Source organism: Mus musculus, chromosome 4 (assembly GCF_000001635.26).
Source record: "Mus musculus strain C57BL/6J chromosome 4, GRCm38.p6 C57BL/6J".
NCBI classification, from domain to species: Eukaryota; Metazoa; Chordata; class Mammalia; order Rodentia; family Muridae; genus Mus; species Mus musculus.
The window spans coordinates 123,734,229-123,751,049 of record NC_000070.6 but is presented as its reverse complement, the minus strand read 5'-3'; the positions used below and the strand labels follow the sequence as shown (position 1 = coordinate 123,751,049).

General features: G+C 44.4%; 1 protein-coding gene across 1 annotated transcript; it reads left to right on the top strand.

Annotated features, from left to right (window-relative positions):
• Window positions 1–750: 750 nt before the first annotated feature.
• On the top strand, window positions 751–15,855 carry Akirin1 (akirin 1). The gene is made up of 5 exons (NM_023423.3): window positions 751–1,102; window positions 7,477–7,617; window positions 11,773–11,907; window positions 12,970–13,041; window positions 14,186–15,855. The coding sequence occupies exons 1-5, from the start codon at window positions 886–888 to the stop codon at window positions 14,194–14,196; spliced, it is 576 nt and encodes a 191-aa protein (NP_075912.2). The 5' UTR covers window positions 751–885; the 3' UTR covers window positions 14,197–15,855.
• The last annotated feature ends 966 nt before the right edge of the window (window positions 15,856–16,821 follow it).

Sequence of the window (16,821 nt, the reverse complement as noted above, 5' to 3'; positions counted from 1 at the left end):
TTGCTGAATATCAAAAGCATTTTCCAGCCAACAGTACGGCAGAGAATCTCGATTGACCCGAGGAAGAACCAGTCTGAGTTGCCAAGTCGGATGAGGAAGCCAACTGCCAAATCAGCTATCAGGGGAAGTTCCTAACACCCTGGTATCACTTGGTTAGACAGTTTAAGCCAGTGAGTTTTCTGGTAGGATTGTTTTTTGTTTTTTTTTTTTTCCTTTTAATCCTTTTTTGCGTAACACATATCCATTTAGTGATCCGATTAATGGCCGGGTCATCTATCCCCAAAATACATTCATTTGTAACACACCTCCCCTTCCAATTTTGCCCATGATTGCACAGGGTTCGTGGATTAAATAAAGTCTATCCTTAGATAACCCGGTTATGTTTGTGAAGATTTCCTGGGACTCAAGACAAAATCCTTTGATAACCCTTTAGAATCACCTCTTTTATCGGTCACGCGGCCAAGGGAACCCCGGTCTCCCAGGGTCTCTCCCATCCCCCGCCCCCGAGGCCCCTGCCGCGCAGGTGCGAAAGACCTCCCAGGCCACTCCGGCAGAGAGCGTGAAGGGGGGGGCCCTGGGAGGGGCGGGGGCGGGGGTGTTGCTAGGCGACCACGCTCTCCGCCCAGACCGGCCTACTTCTTCCGCAGGGGGCGCCATGGGCCGAGCCCAGGCTCGCGGGCCTCCCGGATCGGCCCTTTTCCGACTTCTTCCCCTCTGCCGGGCGGTGGCGCACGCCCGTGACGTCACAGGAGGCGGGGCCAGCGCGGCTGCCGGGTGCCGGAGGCGCCATTGGAGCCGGCTTGGCTTGGGAGCCGTAGCTGAAGAGTTGGATCCAGGGCAGTCCTTGCTGCCGCGTCTGCGTCTGGTCTCTGGCCCTTCCGCGGGATGGCGTGCGGGGCGACACTGAAGCGGCCCATGGAGTTCGAGGCGGCGCTGCTGAGCCCCGGTTCCCCGAAGCGGCGACGCTGCGCCCCTCTGCCCGGCCCCACTCCGGGCCTCAGGCCCCCGGACGCCGAGCCGCCGCCGCTTCAGATGCAGACGCCGCCGGCGAGCCTCCAGCAGCCTGCCCCACCCGGCAGCGAGCGTCGTCTTCCAACTCCCGGTAACCTGCGCTGCTGCTGCGGACTTGGCAGGAAGCCAGGCCCGGGCGTGGGGGGCGGGGAGGGTGCGGGGGTCGTGGACACCGGCCGAGATCACCTCCGCACCCCATATCGGCCTTGGGAGAAAAAGGAACTGGGGTGCTGCTGGGCCCGGTTGCTTCCGGGGACGAGAGACATCCGGGAAGGGCAGTGACCCCACAGTGTCGGTTTTCGGGTTTCCTGGAGCTGGAGAGTCTGAGGGGTGGGCACCAAAATGAGGTGGGGATACCCCAGACCGCCGAAGGCTCTTGGTGTCCCTGAAGCCCCTCCTGCCTCCGCTTGTGCGGAACCTCCCGGGAGATCCAGTGGGCCATGGAAAATTGGATTCTGCTCACGAACCCAGCCATGAGTGGGGCGGGAGACGGATAGAGGGGAAGGGGCGTGAGCGTATGTAGCGCCGCAAGGTGCTTTTAGGAAGACTTGATTTCTAGAATTCTTTAGGGAGCAGAAGCCATGGAATGCAATTTCAACCAGACTATTTCTTAAGAGACGGACTGACCTTGTTTTATCGTGTGGCTATTGTCTTGTTTCGGGTATGGCTTGAAGTGGGTAGTTGGTTGGCTAGTATTTGAGAATCCTTAAGTATACAGAGATTCTGTACTCAAAATTCAAATATCTAATACAGTGACTCGACTTGAGTAAGGCACTTCGTTTTAGACAAGGCAAAAAGAAGGACTCATGGGGCAGTAAAGATGCCTATCATATTGCAGTAGGAGGAGGGAACGCGCTTCAGCACCCATATTCAGCAAATTAGAGGGATCCCAGAAATAATCCCTCAAAAGTGGATTTGGCCAAGTTGTTTCTTTGTTTTCTTCTTATTGTTGTTCCTCAAGCATTAGGAAAACCTGCAGTCCCTTTAAATCATTTTTCCCCCTTACATCTTGCAGTCTCTAGTGCCTCTAGTTTTCATTTCCTCCTTCCTGTGCTTAGCCCCTCAAGGATACTGCTGCCACCAGCAGTCCTCTCGAGCTTTACCTGTGTTCACGTCGTCGTATCATCCATTTCCTTTAACTGTGGCTCTGCTCTTTCCACTAGACCTGCTTTCTCCATCTTTTCCTTGAGGTTGTTAATCTGAATAGTCTTTCACTTTGCTGTTTTGTGACAGTGTCTCACTCTCTAGACTGGCCTGGAACCCACAGTGTGGTCCAGGCCTGTCTTGAACTCAGCAGCCCTCCTGCCCCAGCCTCACAAGTGACTGGAATTACAGACTTGTAACCCATCACGGCTGATTCCAAGAATCATTTCTAAATAGAGTCTTGCATCCATTACCTAGTCTGACCCACAATGCAATCTTTTCAATTTAAATTCCCTGGTGACTTAATGTTATATATAGCCTCACCCACAGAATGACTGAACAGTTGGAAGATTTTTTTTTTTTTTTTTTGCTTGTTTGTTTTTATGAAGGGCCCCAAAAGCAGGGGCAGGCAAGGCTGAGGCAGGAAGATCAAGTGAACCTAAAAATTCTACACCAGCCAGAGCCTCATAGGAAGACCCCCATTTCAAAAAGGCAGAGGCATAAATGTCTGTTGAAACAAAAATTTTATTTCCTCAGTACTTAATTTTCTATACCATTTGTGTAGTGGTCCAGCTGAGCACAGTTGTTTAGTGATCATTTTAAAATGTGTTCAGAGACTGAGTATGGCAGAGTCCTGTAATGAGGTCGTCTTTGTTGTTGGGCATGCTGACTCTGAAAACCAGAACCTCAGTTTGCTCTGGGGAACTAAATGCCCTGAGCTCAGTTACTTTTTTTTTTTTTTTTTCTTTTTTTGGTTTTTCGAGACAGGGTTTCTCTGTGTAGCCCTGGCTGTCCTGGAACTCACTCTGTAGACCAGGCTGGCCTCGAACTCAGAAATCCACCTGCCTCTGCCTCCCGAGTGCTGGGATTAAAGACGTGTGCCACCACGCCCAGCTCAGTTATATTTTTTAACTTTTTAATGTATTAAATACACCCCCAAACCTTGTTTCTTAATGCTTATTAGATTTTGGTTCTGTCAGTCATGAAAGAAACATGAAGAATTAATCTATTACTTAATGTTTTAGCTTAGGTAGAACATGTCCTCTGGATTCAAGGATAAAATAGAGATGTTGCTAGTTGCTCTACAAATAGACTAAGTGGGTTTGGCGACCCATACTCTCCACACTTGAGAGGCAGAATTGCTACAAGCTTAGGGCCAGCCTGGTCTATAGAATGAATTCCAAGCTACCCAGGGCTATCTCAATATACCAAATAACAATGGTGTCATCTAAGGGGGAATTTAGTTAATAATGGGATTTTATTTTCCTTCTCCTCTTCCTCCCTTTTTTTGTGGGTGGGTTGGGGGGAGACATAACCCAAGCTGGATTTGAGAAGTTCAGTAGACAACTAAGGATGACCTTGAACTCTGGTTTTGAGGCATGCATTGCCTGGTTTAGAGTCAGTCTGACTTTGAGTAGCTTCCCACTTGTTATTGCCACGTAGCCAAGCTTGAGTTTGAACTCCTGTTCTTCCTACCCTTACCTCCTGTATGCTGAGTGGAATAACAGACTCCTATTTCCATGCCTGCCTTAGGGCTGAGTTTGGGGAGGGCATCGAGACAAACTTTCTTAAGGTAGGTAGCCTAGTTAGTTGGTCAAGAACTCACAAAGATCCACCTGGCTCTGCCTCCTGAGGTGTGCTCTTCCATCCCCCACATAGGGCTGAGTCTTGAAAGTTATTTAGTTTTGTCTTATAGTAGCTCAGAAACATTAGTTTTAAGGAGGAATTTAGCCTGATAAATAACCTAGAAACTAAAAGCTAAATAGTGATGAGAATGAAGGATTAACATCCTAAGTATTATAAGGAAATTTGCATAGTTAAAAATAACTAGCCGGGCAGTGGTGGCGGAGGCCTTTAATCCCAACACTTGGGAGGCAGAGGCAGGTGGATTTCTGAGTTCGAGGCCAGCCTGGTCTACAGAGTGAGCTCCAGGACAGCCAGGGCTACACAGAGCAACCCTGTCTTGGGAAAATAAATAAATAAATAAATAAATAAATAAATAAGCAAGCCAGTTTCCCTTCTTTAGGTGGTCGTCAGAAGAGCACCACAGCTGTTTTCCTCCTGTGTAAGAGAGGAAGCTTAGAGTCTGTGTTAGCATCTCAGACTTACTAGTGGATCCTCCCAGGCTGGAAGTGTCTCTCTCCATTGTTCACTCAGCTGCTCCGGAGGCAGGTGGAGTTGTTCGGAACCTTCTGCCCTCATGCTTGTCCTTTCTTGTTTCCTGGCAGTTGCTTACATCCTTGTATTGAATGAATCTGGCAGGTGTGCACTTGAGGAGTCGGACTTTTTAAAAAAAGGAAGGTTTCCTATATGCAGGCACCTAGAGCCTGAATTTCACTGTCTGTGTTCTAGCATGTAGGCAGAGTTGGTTTACCTAGATGTACAACTACTGGACCATACTGCCACTGGCACTCTTACCAGCTCCGTGATTTTGATTCTCATTACCTGTTCAAATGACTTCCTAAAATTGCTCATAACAAACAAAGCAACATTATCACCACCCCTGACAAATATGGTTACAAAGCAAAGTATACACTAGAACAGTTTGAGTTGGGGAATATAATTTCCTGGTTTTTAGATAGGCCTGTGTAGCTGGTTGGAACTTGTTATATAGGCCAGGATGGCCTTGAACTTTACAGTGATCCTCCTGCCCCCACCCCGCCCCCACCTCCCTGTATTAGAATCCTAGGCATTCATCACTATGTCTTGCAGCCTCTGCTTTTGTTATTGGGGTGCTTTATATTATCTGGAAAAGGAACACAATATTATGTCACTGTATATAAAAACTTGAAGCCCACATCCTTCTAGACGCTTGTCTCCAGGAATACAGTTTTATAGTTAGTTGCTAATTGGTGTTTCCTGCTTGTTGGCAAATTCAGTTTGTGATGACTGACTCAGAATAATCATTTGACGCCTAGCAAGCATTGCCTGTTGTAATATCACATTTCTTTGTTTTTCCTGTCCTGGATATTGAACATGGATTGCATGTGAAGCCAGTGCTGTATCACTGAGCTGTAGCCTCAGCCTTAACTTTTCTTTCTTTCCCTTTTTTTTTTTTTTTTTTTTTTTTTTTTTTTTTTTTTGGTAGTTTTGGGTTTTTTGAGTCAGGGTTTCTCTGTATATCCCTGGTTGCCCTGGAGCTCACTTTGTAGACAAGGCTGGCCTTGAATTACAGAGATCCACCTGCCCCTGCCTCCCTAATGCTGGGATTAGAAGTGTGACCCACCTCTTGTGGAGCTGTTTAGGCTGGCTTTCAGTTTACGCTGCCCTCTGGTGTAGGCTTGCCTTGGCCTCTGCCTTGGCCTCTAGAGAAGCTGGGATTACTTACAGGTTGGCATCACTAGGCTAGGCCTAGCTCAGAAGTGTTTTGGTTTTGAGACTATGCCTGCCTCCAGAATATTTGTTCTGAGACAGGGTCTCGCTCAGCCCAGGCTGTGTTGGAACTCATTGAGTAGCCCGGCTGACCTTGAGCACCAGTGATCCTCCTGTTTCTATTTCCCAATCACTGAGATTACCAGCTACCAAGCCCAGCTTGTTTTTTTGAGATGGCGTCTCATGTAGCCCAGATTGTTTCAAACTCTGTGTAAGCAAAGATGACTTTGGGTTCCTGATTCTTCTGCCTCCAACTTTCCAAGTGCTGTGATTACAGGCATGGACTTGTAATAATAATCACCATAGTCAGCTCAGAAACTCTTTTTCTTTAAGAATTTATTTTTAACGTGTGTGTTGTGTGTGTGTGTGTGTGTGTGTGTGTGTTTGTGTGTTTTCACGCGCCCACGCAGGAACCTACACAGGCATTGGGGTCCTCTGGAACTAGAGTTACAGGCAGTTGAGATCTGCCTAAATGTGTGTCCTGAGAACTGAACTCAAGTCCTCTGAGAAAACAGTGTTCCTGGCCCTCTCAGAATCACTTTTTTATTTTTTTTTTGTCTGTACACCAGGAGAGGGCGTCAGGTCCTAGTACAGGTGGTTGTGAGCCACCATGTCGTTGCTGGGAATTGAACTTAGGTTCTCTGGAAGAGCAGTCAGTGCTCTTAACCACTGAGCCATCTCTCCAGCCCTCCAGTTTGGTTGTTGTTGTTTTTGTTTTTGTTTTGTTTTTTGAGACAGGGTTTTTCTGTATAATAGCCCTGGCTGCCCTTAACTCACTTTGTAGAAAAGGCTGGCCTTGAACTCACAGAGATCCACCATGCCTCTGTCTCTTCTGGAATTAAAGATTTGTGCTACCATACCTGGCTCGGAAATACTTTTAATGAGCCTTGATAATCCCAAACAGTAGCCCTCAGCTCCTCCCGCTCCTCCAGCGCCTTCCCAGAGTCCAGGATGTTACACATAATGCTTTTTTCTACCTACCATCTTTCCCAAAGACCTTTTAAAGTCTCATGGAATAAAGCCTTAATTGTTAAAAGACCTTTAGTGATAAGCATAATATAAAGCATAATGCTGTGCTTGGTAGAAATGTAAAACTTAGCTGAGTTAAGGCAGGGGCATGCTGTATATTGCTACTATGGGCCACAGTCTGAAACCATTTCTCAAAAAAAAAAAAAAAAAAAAAAAAAAAGAACCAGACATGGTAACACACGTTTAATCTGAGTGCTTGGGAAATAAGGGGATTGTCAGGAGGAGTCCATGGTCACCTCAGCTATACAGCAAGGTCAAGGCCAGGGTAGGCTACATGAGACTGTCTATAAAACCAAAACAAATTAAAAATAACAACACGTTTATTTTACTTTAAATTGTACTGGTGAATCCAGCAAGATACAGGTCTGATTTGCTTGGTTACCACAGGAAAAAGTAAAGCAGTAGGCATAACCAGAATAGCTATTATTTTAGGAATTAAACTTCTTTAAGATTTACTTATTTTTACTTTATATATATGAGTGTTTGCCTCTGTGTGTGTGTGTGTGTGTGTGTGTGTGTGTGTGTGTGTGTGTGTGAGAGAGAGAGAGAGAGTGTGTGTGAGAGAGAGAGAGAGAACCACTTGCACAGCAAACACTTTATACACTGAGCCATCATACCAGCTCCAAAAGTCAGAATAAGACTGTCTTGAGCTGCATGGCTGGCTGATACACTGTAACTTAAGGAAGGGCTTGTGCCTGTGTGCTAAAGGGATATTTAGTCAGAATATCGTCTTTGGACTGAGGATGTGTCTCCTAGGCAGATGCTTGCCTAGTGGTTAAGACTCTGGTTTGAACCCCAGCATCTTGTAGAATAAAATAATAAGATCTCTCTTGCCTATCTTCTCAACAAAGTTTGTAGGTGGGAAGTTTGAAGAAATGACCATAAAATGAATATTCAAGTTCATTTTCTTTTTTTTACTAGAGCAAATTTTTCAGAACATAAAACAAGAATATAATCGTTACCAGAGATGGAGACATTTAGAAGTTGTTCTCAGTCAAAGCGAAGCCTGTACTTCAGAAACTCAGCCTTCCTCCTCGGCACTTACTGCACCAGGTTCTCCAGGTAAGCAGACTGCGTTAGAAATCTGTTTCAGCCTTGGTGGGCTGGGTTTGGTGGGCCTAGCATGTTTTGGAGGCTAAGGCCAGAACTGTGCATTTGAGACCGGCTAGTAAAGCCTAGCAAGACCCTGTCTGAAAACAGTCGTTTTTCTTTAACTGCAGTGTGTCCTTTAGCGACCTGTGCTGTATTGCTTTTCATTCCTGTGACAGTGTACTTAGCAGGAGCAACTTCAGGCAGGAAGACTTTATTCTGGCTCATGGCTTTAGGTGGTTTTCTCCTTTGTGGCAGCAGAGGCATGGTGAAGTGGCTCAGTTCCTGCAGTGAGCCTGTGGCTTCCTCTTCATATGGTATAGACCAGGAAGTGGGGTGACATGGGACCAGATGCAGATAAAAACTTCAAATGCCTGCCCCAGTGACCTATTTGTACCTGCCAGACCTCATCTTTCTTAAAGACATGACAGCCTTCAAATAATGTCACAAGCTAGGAAACAGGCACCTGAAGCATTGGCTATGGAGATGGTCTAGAGTCAAACCAAAATGGAGCCTAGGTTATTTCTTATTTAAACCTACTAATGAAGTTTTAGGGAAAAATGTCACTTTGAGGTTTTGCTTTTGGCTTGGACAAGTTGTTGATAAGATAGTCTCACATACAGCCCTGGCTAGCCTGGGACTTGCAGAGATCCTCTTACAGAGTGGTGTGTCACCATGCCTGGTCCTGCGTTTTGTTGTCTAGACAGAGCCTCAGTATATATTCTTGGCCGGTCTGCAGACTGATCAGTCTTCAGCATGTGGCAGTCTTCTTGCATAAGTACTAGTCACATGTGGCTGCTGCATTGGCATAAAACTGTAGGAAATTTGTTCTAGAAAGTTCTCTGGGACAGTCAGTTCTGCTTTGTAACCCTGACATGTGGTTTGTGGGGGCTATGCTCAAAAATCTCAGGATTTGCAGTTGTCTTTGTCACTTAGTGAACTAGCCTTGCCTGCTGGGTCCCTATAAATGGTCAGCAGTCCAGTGTTGCCAACCTCTAGAAAAGTTTGCTTCCTCAAAGTATTCAATTACTTAACAGTTTTAAAGTTAGAAATTACCTTAAAAGTTATTGACTAAGCCGGGCGTGGTGGCACACGCCTTTAATCCCAGCACTCGGGAGGCAGAGGCAGGCAGATTTCTGAGTTTGAGGCCAGTCTGGTCTACAAAGTGAGTTCCAGGATAGCCAGGGCTACACAGAGAAACCCTGTCTCAAAAACAAAAACAAAAACAAAACAAAACAAAAAAGTTATTGACTGGGACCTGGCTATCTCAGCATTCAGGAAACAGTGTCAGGCAAATCAGGCAGATCTCACTGAGACCAGCCTGATTTATATAGTGAGTTCCAAAGAGCCAGGGCTATGCAGAGAGACCCTGTTTTGTTTTGGGGTTTTGGTGTGTGTTTGTTTGTTTGTTTGTTTTACAAGGGGGGTGGTAGAAAGGAGTGAGAGAAAGATAAAGAAGTTGTCTCCTGATAAATTAGTGGTTTAAGAAGCTTGGTGGGAAGATAGGCAGTGGTGGCGCACGCCTTTGGTCCCAGCACTTGGGAGGCAGAGGCAGGTGGATTTCTGAGTTCGAGGCCAGCCTGGTCTACAGAGTGAGTTCCAGGACAGCCAGGGCTACACAGAGAAACCCAGAAAAAAAGAAGCTTGGTGGGCAGGAAGAGTAACGAGCTGTTAAGGCTTTTTACTTTGAGGATGGTGGGAATGTTTTAGGACTAGAGGGAGTTGCACAGCATGGTGGCCATACTGAATGCCACTGAAATTTTCACTTTGAAATGGTTCATTCCATGTGAATTACTCTGCGATGCCAGCTCGCCTCCTCCTAAATATTATTTTAATTCTTGTTCATTTTCTTTGTGGGTGGCTGTTTTGCCTGCATGTATTTCCAGATACTATGTGAGTGCCTAGTACCAGCAGAGGCTAGAAAAGGGCATCGGATCTCCTGGCGCTGGAATTAGATGGTGCTAAGCAACTATGTGGGTGTTGGGAATTGAACCAGGGTCCTCTAGAATGTAGCCAGTGAGTGTTCTTAATTACCCAGCCATCGCTCCAGCCTCTTAAATATTGCTATTATTTATTTTTGTCTTTTCAAAACAGGCTTTCTCTGTGTAGCCCAGGCTGTCCTAGAACTTCCTTTGTAGACCATGCTAGCCCCCAAATCACAGAGATTCACCTTCTCTGAGTGCTGGGATCAAAGGTGTGCACCACACCCATCTATGGAAATGTTAGTTTAAATGAGACAGGAATCTTAAAACTTTAAAAAGCAAGGGTGAAGTTTGTAATTTTTTGTTTTTTAATTTGGGGACAGAATCTTTGTAAGTTGTCTTAAGATTTGTAAATTCTTACCTCATACTTCATAGGATCTGGAAATAAATGTTTTTAAAATATGTAAATGTAAACATAAGGATTTTTACTACATTTATTTATGGTGGGAGGCAGATGTACTTATGCCATGGCATGCATGTGGTGGTCAGAGGAAAACTTGTAGGAGTTGTTCTCTCTGTACACAGTCTGGGTTCACTCAGGCTCAGCTCCTGGGGCTTTACCCATGGAGCCATCTCACTGGCCCAGTAATTTTAAAGTAGCAGAAAATGTGAGGAGAGAAATGATTGCAGATGATGGGTGTGCCTAGTGTTTTGGTCATGTTTCATTTGTAAAGGAAAAAATACTTTGTTTAGTTTAAGAGAAAACAACCACAGGGTTTGTTGTTTCAGGGTGGTAAGTAGCTTAAATACTGACCGGAGTGAAGGAAGATTCTAAAGGGAGGATAGGATGGGTTATGGCTTGATCTTTATGCAGACTTACTCCAACTGCCAGCTTCAGACTCCAGCTGTAACCATGCTGCTGTTTGCTTCGTTTGTCCTCACCTACAGAGTAGAAGTTTCCTCTATAACCTTTGCCCCTCCCATTTTTGCTGAATATTCTGAATATGAATGATAAATTCACATCTGAATAGCTCCCAAGAAGCTGAAAATTACAGTTTCGATGTTCACGGCCTCTGCTGGTAAAGTGACTAGGATAACTGAGACATTTTGTGAAGAGATTCATTAAGTAGCAGAGAATGACTCTAACTTTAATTCCTGATCTTTCTGACAGTGCTGGGCTTATAGGAGTCTGATTAATCATGAGGAGTGTGGGTTCATAAAGGTGTGATGACTGGCTAGAGATGTGGCTCAGTTGGTAGAGTGCTTGCTTAGCATGCATGAAGCCCTGGTGGGATCCTCAGCACAGAATAAACCAACACAGTAATCCCAGTATTTGGGGAGGTAGAGGCAAAAGAATCAGAAATTAAAGGTTATTTGAGGGTACTAATAAGTTCAAGGCCAGCCTGGATTTCTTGAGACCATTTCTAATAGGGAGTGTTAAGGGGTTAATATTAGTGACTTGGTTTATATTATTGAGCAAGTAAAGGTCCTGAGTCATCAAAATCGGTTGTGGATCCTAAAAGTAAAAGATGCCTGGGCCCTGACCTGCTACAGAATTAAATGATCAGAAAGTGTAGTTTTGATGTGTGTTGTACAGTCAGGCCCTTCGAATCTGATGTGCATAGGGGTCACAAGTGCTCCAGGATAGCAGTGAATAAAGTCCAAAACCAAGTCACCGACCTTACAATAGGAGAGGTGGGTATGGTGACATGCCATGAATCCCAGGACTGGGAAGGTGGAGGCAGGCGGTTCTCTGTGACTTTGAGGGCAGCCAGGGCTCTGTACAGAGAAACCCTGTCTCAAAACAAAACAAAACAAAACAAAACAAAACAAAAGCCAGATGTAAGCTTTCATTTGTAATCTTATCACTTAGAGAGGTAGAGATAGGCAAGATCCATGGGGCTCCCTGAGTAGCCCGGCTCACCCATCTAAAGCTAAGAGTATTTATATGAAGGTTAATTCTAAACCTCAGAATTGGAATACATTGTGTAAAGATTTATCTTTTGGGGGCTATAGGCAATCTGGGACTAGGCAAACACTCTACGCAGCTTTTGTTTTTATTTAGAGACAGGGTCTTGTTAAGTTTCCCATGTGTGCCTTAAATTCTGTTGTTCTTGCATTTAGAGTTGCTGGAGTTATAGGCATGTGCTTATATTTATTTTATATTTATATATTAGTTCCCAGCTTATATTTACGGTTTTGCCAGGTGCTTTCTGGATGAAGAAGGACCAGCCCACCTTTACCCTTCGACAAGTGGGGATAATATGTGAGCGTCTCTTAAAAGACTATGAAGATAAAGTCCGAGAGGAGTATGAGCAAATCCTCAGTACCAAACTCGCAGGTAGGCTGAGGCGTGGGTGCCGCTGCTGTTTACACAACTCAGAAAAGATGGCTTCATGCAGGAGATGTTACGGTGCTGTTTACACAACTCAGAAAAGATGGCTTCATGCAGGAGATGTTACGGATTGTGAGCACTCAGGCCACTCTTTGGTGCTGTCATGGTGTTATTTTTACATCTTATGAAAGAACTCATTTGCATTTCTGAAAGCAGATAAGCAGAGCCCTTCATGTAAAAATTTTCCATAAGTATAGGCAGTGAGTAGGCCACCATCTGGTCAACAGGTGGTTGGCCTATGGTACTGACTTCCTAACAGGTGTCAGGATTGGGACAGTGCAGTGTCACCAGCATGTTCAAACTTCTGCACGAGAGTCACTGTGCTAATGTAAAAGTTGGGCGCTCTGTTTGGGAAGTATGATAGAAAAAAGCAAGTACAGGCCAGCTGAGGCTAGAGAATAGGTGGTTAGGAAAGACAAGTGGAGCCTGTGTGGTAAAGAATAGAGCCTTGAGAGTGCCTCAGCACTTAGGGCTTTCTGCTCTCCCAGAGGACCCATGCTGGACGGCTCGAGACTACCAAGAGCTACAGCTGCAGCTGATCCAGCACTCTCTGCGCTCAGGGCCACCTGCACTCAAACACAATTTAAAAAATAATGATAAACGAGCTAACTGTGTGGACTAGGCTAGCCTCAAACTCACAGAGATCCTCCTGTTTCCAGTCCCCTCAAAAACTGGGATTCCAAGCATGAGCCACCGTGCTCAGCCTTTTTTTTTCTCTTTGCTTTCTTAGTTGGGAATCTGCTGTACCCATTTGCTTATGCAAGTCTTCTGTTACTGATCCCACTGTAATCCCATTTGCTCATGTTTTCATTTCATAATGAAAGGACTTCAGAAATCCAAGCTCATAGATTAGATTTCTGTACTGTGAAGCCATTGGTAGAGGGTAGAATTATAAAAGAGGAAAAGGAATGTTTGAGTAGAGAATGCAAACAGGGAAGCCAGATGCCATTGTGCTTCCTAAATTGCCGAGGCATTAGGGATGGGTTTCTCTTTCTTATATCTTCACAGAACAGTATGAATCGTTTGTGAAATTCACGCATGATCAGATCATGCGGCGATACGGGACAAGGCCAACAAGCTGTAAGTAGACCATGTTTTTCTTTAAAATATCTGGTTCTTAAGAACACAATTTTGCTTGGGAGTATTTTGTGTCCTGAGAGCAAAAGGCTCTTGCAGAGGGCCCAGACTCTTCATGTGGGTTCCCAGCACCCATATGGTGGCTCACAACCACCTATCCTTTCAGTTCCCGGAGATCTGATGCCTCCTCCTGACCTCCAAGGGCACCTGGCAAACATGTAGGACACAAACATATATGCAGGCAAAACTTATTCATGCACATAAAATAAATCTAAAAAAAATAACTTTTTTTTTTTTTTTAAAGATTTATTTATTATTTAGTATATGTAAGTACACTGTAGCTGTCTTCAGACACTCCAGAAGAGGTAGTCAGATCTCGTTACGGATGGTTGTGAGCCACCATATGGTTGCTGGGATTTGAACTCCGGACCTTCGGAAGAGCAGTCGGGTGCTCTTAACTGCTGAGCCATCTCACCAGCCCAAAAAAATAACTTTTTTAAAGACTCTGTAAAGTGAAATGGCTAAGAATGCTTTGGTTTCCAGCACAATATCAAGCCAGCAAGTCTTTCTTTTACATAATCCTCACACTGTCCCATGAGGTGCAACTTGTAATGTGGACCCCATTTTATTGGTAAGGATAATACTTAGAAATGTTAGATAATTTGCTCAAGTTTCTGTAGTTAGCCAAGATTTCTACCTATAGTCGTCTCTTTGTTAATATTTTATCCCCAGAAAGGCAGTTCCAGCTAGTTGATGGATGTTGATTTATCCAATGAGTGGTCAAGATTTCTTAATTCTAAATATTTGAAGTACTTGAAACATGTTTCTTTTTTTTTTTTAAGATTTATTTATTTTTATTTATGAGTACACAGACACACACCGTAAGAGTGCATCGGATCCCATTACAGGTGGTTGTGAGCCACCATGTGGTTACTGGGAATTGAACTCAGGACCTTTGGAAGAACAGTCAGTGCTCTTAACTGCTGAGCCATTTCTCCAGCCCGAAACAGGTTTCTTAAGTTCTTAAAGTTTAGTGCTTTTGAAGTAGTAGTTCCTGCTGTTTGATCGATTACTACTGGCATATGTTTTTAAAAGTTTGAAACTGTGTCTTCATTTTTCCTATTTGTCTTTTAATCCTAATTTGCAGATGTATCCTGAAGCCTTCTTGCCTATCTGGGTACCAGGTGTGACCTCAAGAGATGGCTGCTGTACACTTTTTGCAACTGGTTTGATATCACATTTCAGCTCCAACTTTGCATCCTGAGAACACTTAAATGTTTCTGCAGGTCCATTTTATACAACTTGAAAGACCTTAAAACTTTCTGGTTGCCACAAGCATATCTTTCTTTTCTGCTCATCCACTAAACAGCTGTGCCCTACTGTGATAGGTTTTCCAGACAAAGTACCTGGAACAGCAGTCTAGCAAAGAATGCCTTCAGTGGCACTCAACACGTGGAGTCTCCCCAAGCACAGCTCTGTGAGAAGTGTGAGTGTGTGCGTGTGTGTGTCTGTGTTTTAAGTTATTATTTGTATTGTGCAAAAAAAAATTTTGATCTTGGGGATTCTGGCTGTGAATTTGATGCACGACAATTATGGTTAAAAACATTTTCTTGGTCTACAGAAGATCATTAATGTTTGGTGACCATATAGGTTGTAACAGTGGGTTGTTTATTTGTAGGTATTATCGTTAAATACAGGGACTGTTTCCAGGCACAGAATTTGAAATGTAAGTTAGGATGGACATTAGATGTGATTATGATGATCTAGGGAAGGTCTGCAGTCCTGAATCTGCAAATACGTGGTGAGAAATTAGAACAAACTGGAGACAGGCTATCAGTACATGGACTCTGCCTAGCTGTGCTGGAAAAATACTTTGACTCCAAGCCTTAAAATATCCTGTGGAGTCTGAGCTCACCTCATTCATACAGTCACGGAGCTCCCTGAACGCTGAACTTCTACAGGGAAAAGATCTCCCCTGGAGCGGAAGATCAGGGTGTCCTCGGAGCGTGTAACAAGTGCGGGGCTGGGCCAGGCTCACAGCACTGCTACCTGGGAGGAGCCGCTCACCTTCGCATCAGTTCCAACATAGAATCTGGACCCTTTGTCCAGGTTACCCCAAACTCTCCTGAGGTGTCCGTGTTCAACCCTTAGAGCTTGGTTTTGGCAATACCCTGCCTGAAGTTGCTTATTGGCTGTTCTCTGCCTTGGTCCCAAGGCTGTGAGCAGAAAGCAGCCTCTGTTTTGAGGAGGTGGGATTTAAGTATACATTTATTTTTACTGTGACTTGTTCAGGACCACATTTTACAAAATGCCTTGTTTCCTTTACTGTTGTTTTGGAAAGGAAAGTTTTATGAAAACTGTTTTAGTTTGAATATAGAATAGTTATATTAATTACGGCTTTATTTTGGAAAAATCTTGAGTTTTAATTCAAATGTTTGCTAATACCTTCCAAAGTAAGGTGATATTCAGAGACAGTTGTTGTGATCAGCTGGCTTGCGGACATTTCTGGGGTATTCACATTTGAAGATTCCTTATTAATGAATGTCTTTGACTTAAATCTAACCAAAAACTGCAACATTATTCTTTGTACATTTTCATTATATAGTGTTAACAAGCTTAGTTGCAAACGAATAAAATACTTAAGCTATTTGTTTACCTTGCCTTCTTGATGCTGTGATGATGTGTATTAGTTCAGATAACTCTCATAAGGCTGCTATAACCATTCCCACAGTTCCACAGCCTGTTGGAGATTTACAGACTCTGAGAGCCCACCAGTGCTCTTTTAATAATTAAAGAATGACTGACTTGCTTAAAGGACAGTTTGTTTCATCGCTTCTTTCTCCAGCGTAGTTCCTTGTTCCCTGAAGAGGAGCCATAGTAATGGCTGTGTGTGGTGGGTAAAGGCATGTGGGGCTGCCGAGACTTGAAGGCTGCTCACCCCAAGGCCTATCAGACACCATGGTGCTGTGCTTCCTTAGAAAGCATTCCGTCAGTGGCTTCTGGCTACAAGTGGCTTTCATGATGAACAGTCCTGACACCTCAACTGCTAGCAAGCAGTGCCTGCAGGCTGTCTTTAGGTTATCCTCTGGGGCCACTGAGTGTGATACGTTGTGGTTGGCATTAGGTAGGGAATGAGGCTACATATTTGGGGCCCTGGAAGCCTGTGGGTCTTTGAAGTTCAAGGTCATCCTTGGCTACATTGCATTCAAGGCCAGCCTGAACTATGTGAGTACAGGAGCCCCTGTATATATGTATGTATGTGTGTATGTGCATATATTATATGTGTGTGTATATACGTATTTGTGTGTGTGTATATATACACACATATATCTATATGTTTATTTTTTAGCTTCACTTTGACTTCTAGGGCTAGAACTTAAGGGTACTTCCCAGGTAGGGAAATTCCATTGTCCTATGGAAATCCTGACTTAATAATAAAACCTACAAAAACTACAAGGATGCATTGGAATGTGTGGTTTTAGAAGAACCTATATGGGGAGCTAGTTACGTAGCTGGCTGTGCAGACTAACGCCTGTGTTTAGTATGTTTTGTCTTTTTGACAGTACTGGGGATTATACCCAGGGCTTCACACATGCTGGGCAATGGCACTACACTTCTACACTACTGGGCTATTTCTCTAGCCCTTTTCTAACATCGTGAGCTGAAGGGGTGGGGGTAAAAATAAATGTTCCTGCTTCCATCGGAGGAAGAAGGATACCATGTGATACAAGAGCAGGGTGAGAGTAGACCTGGGACGAAGCACAGTGGGTAGAGCGCCCGTCC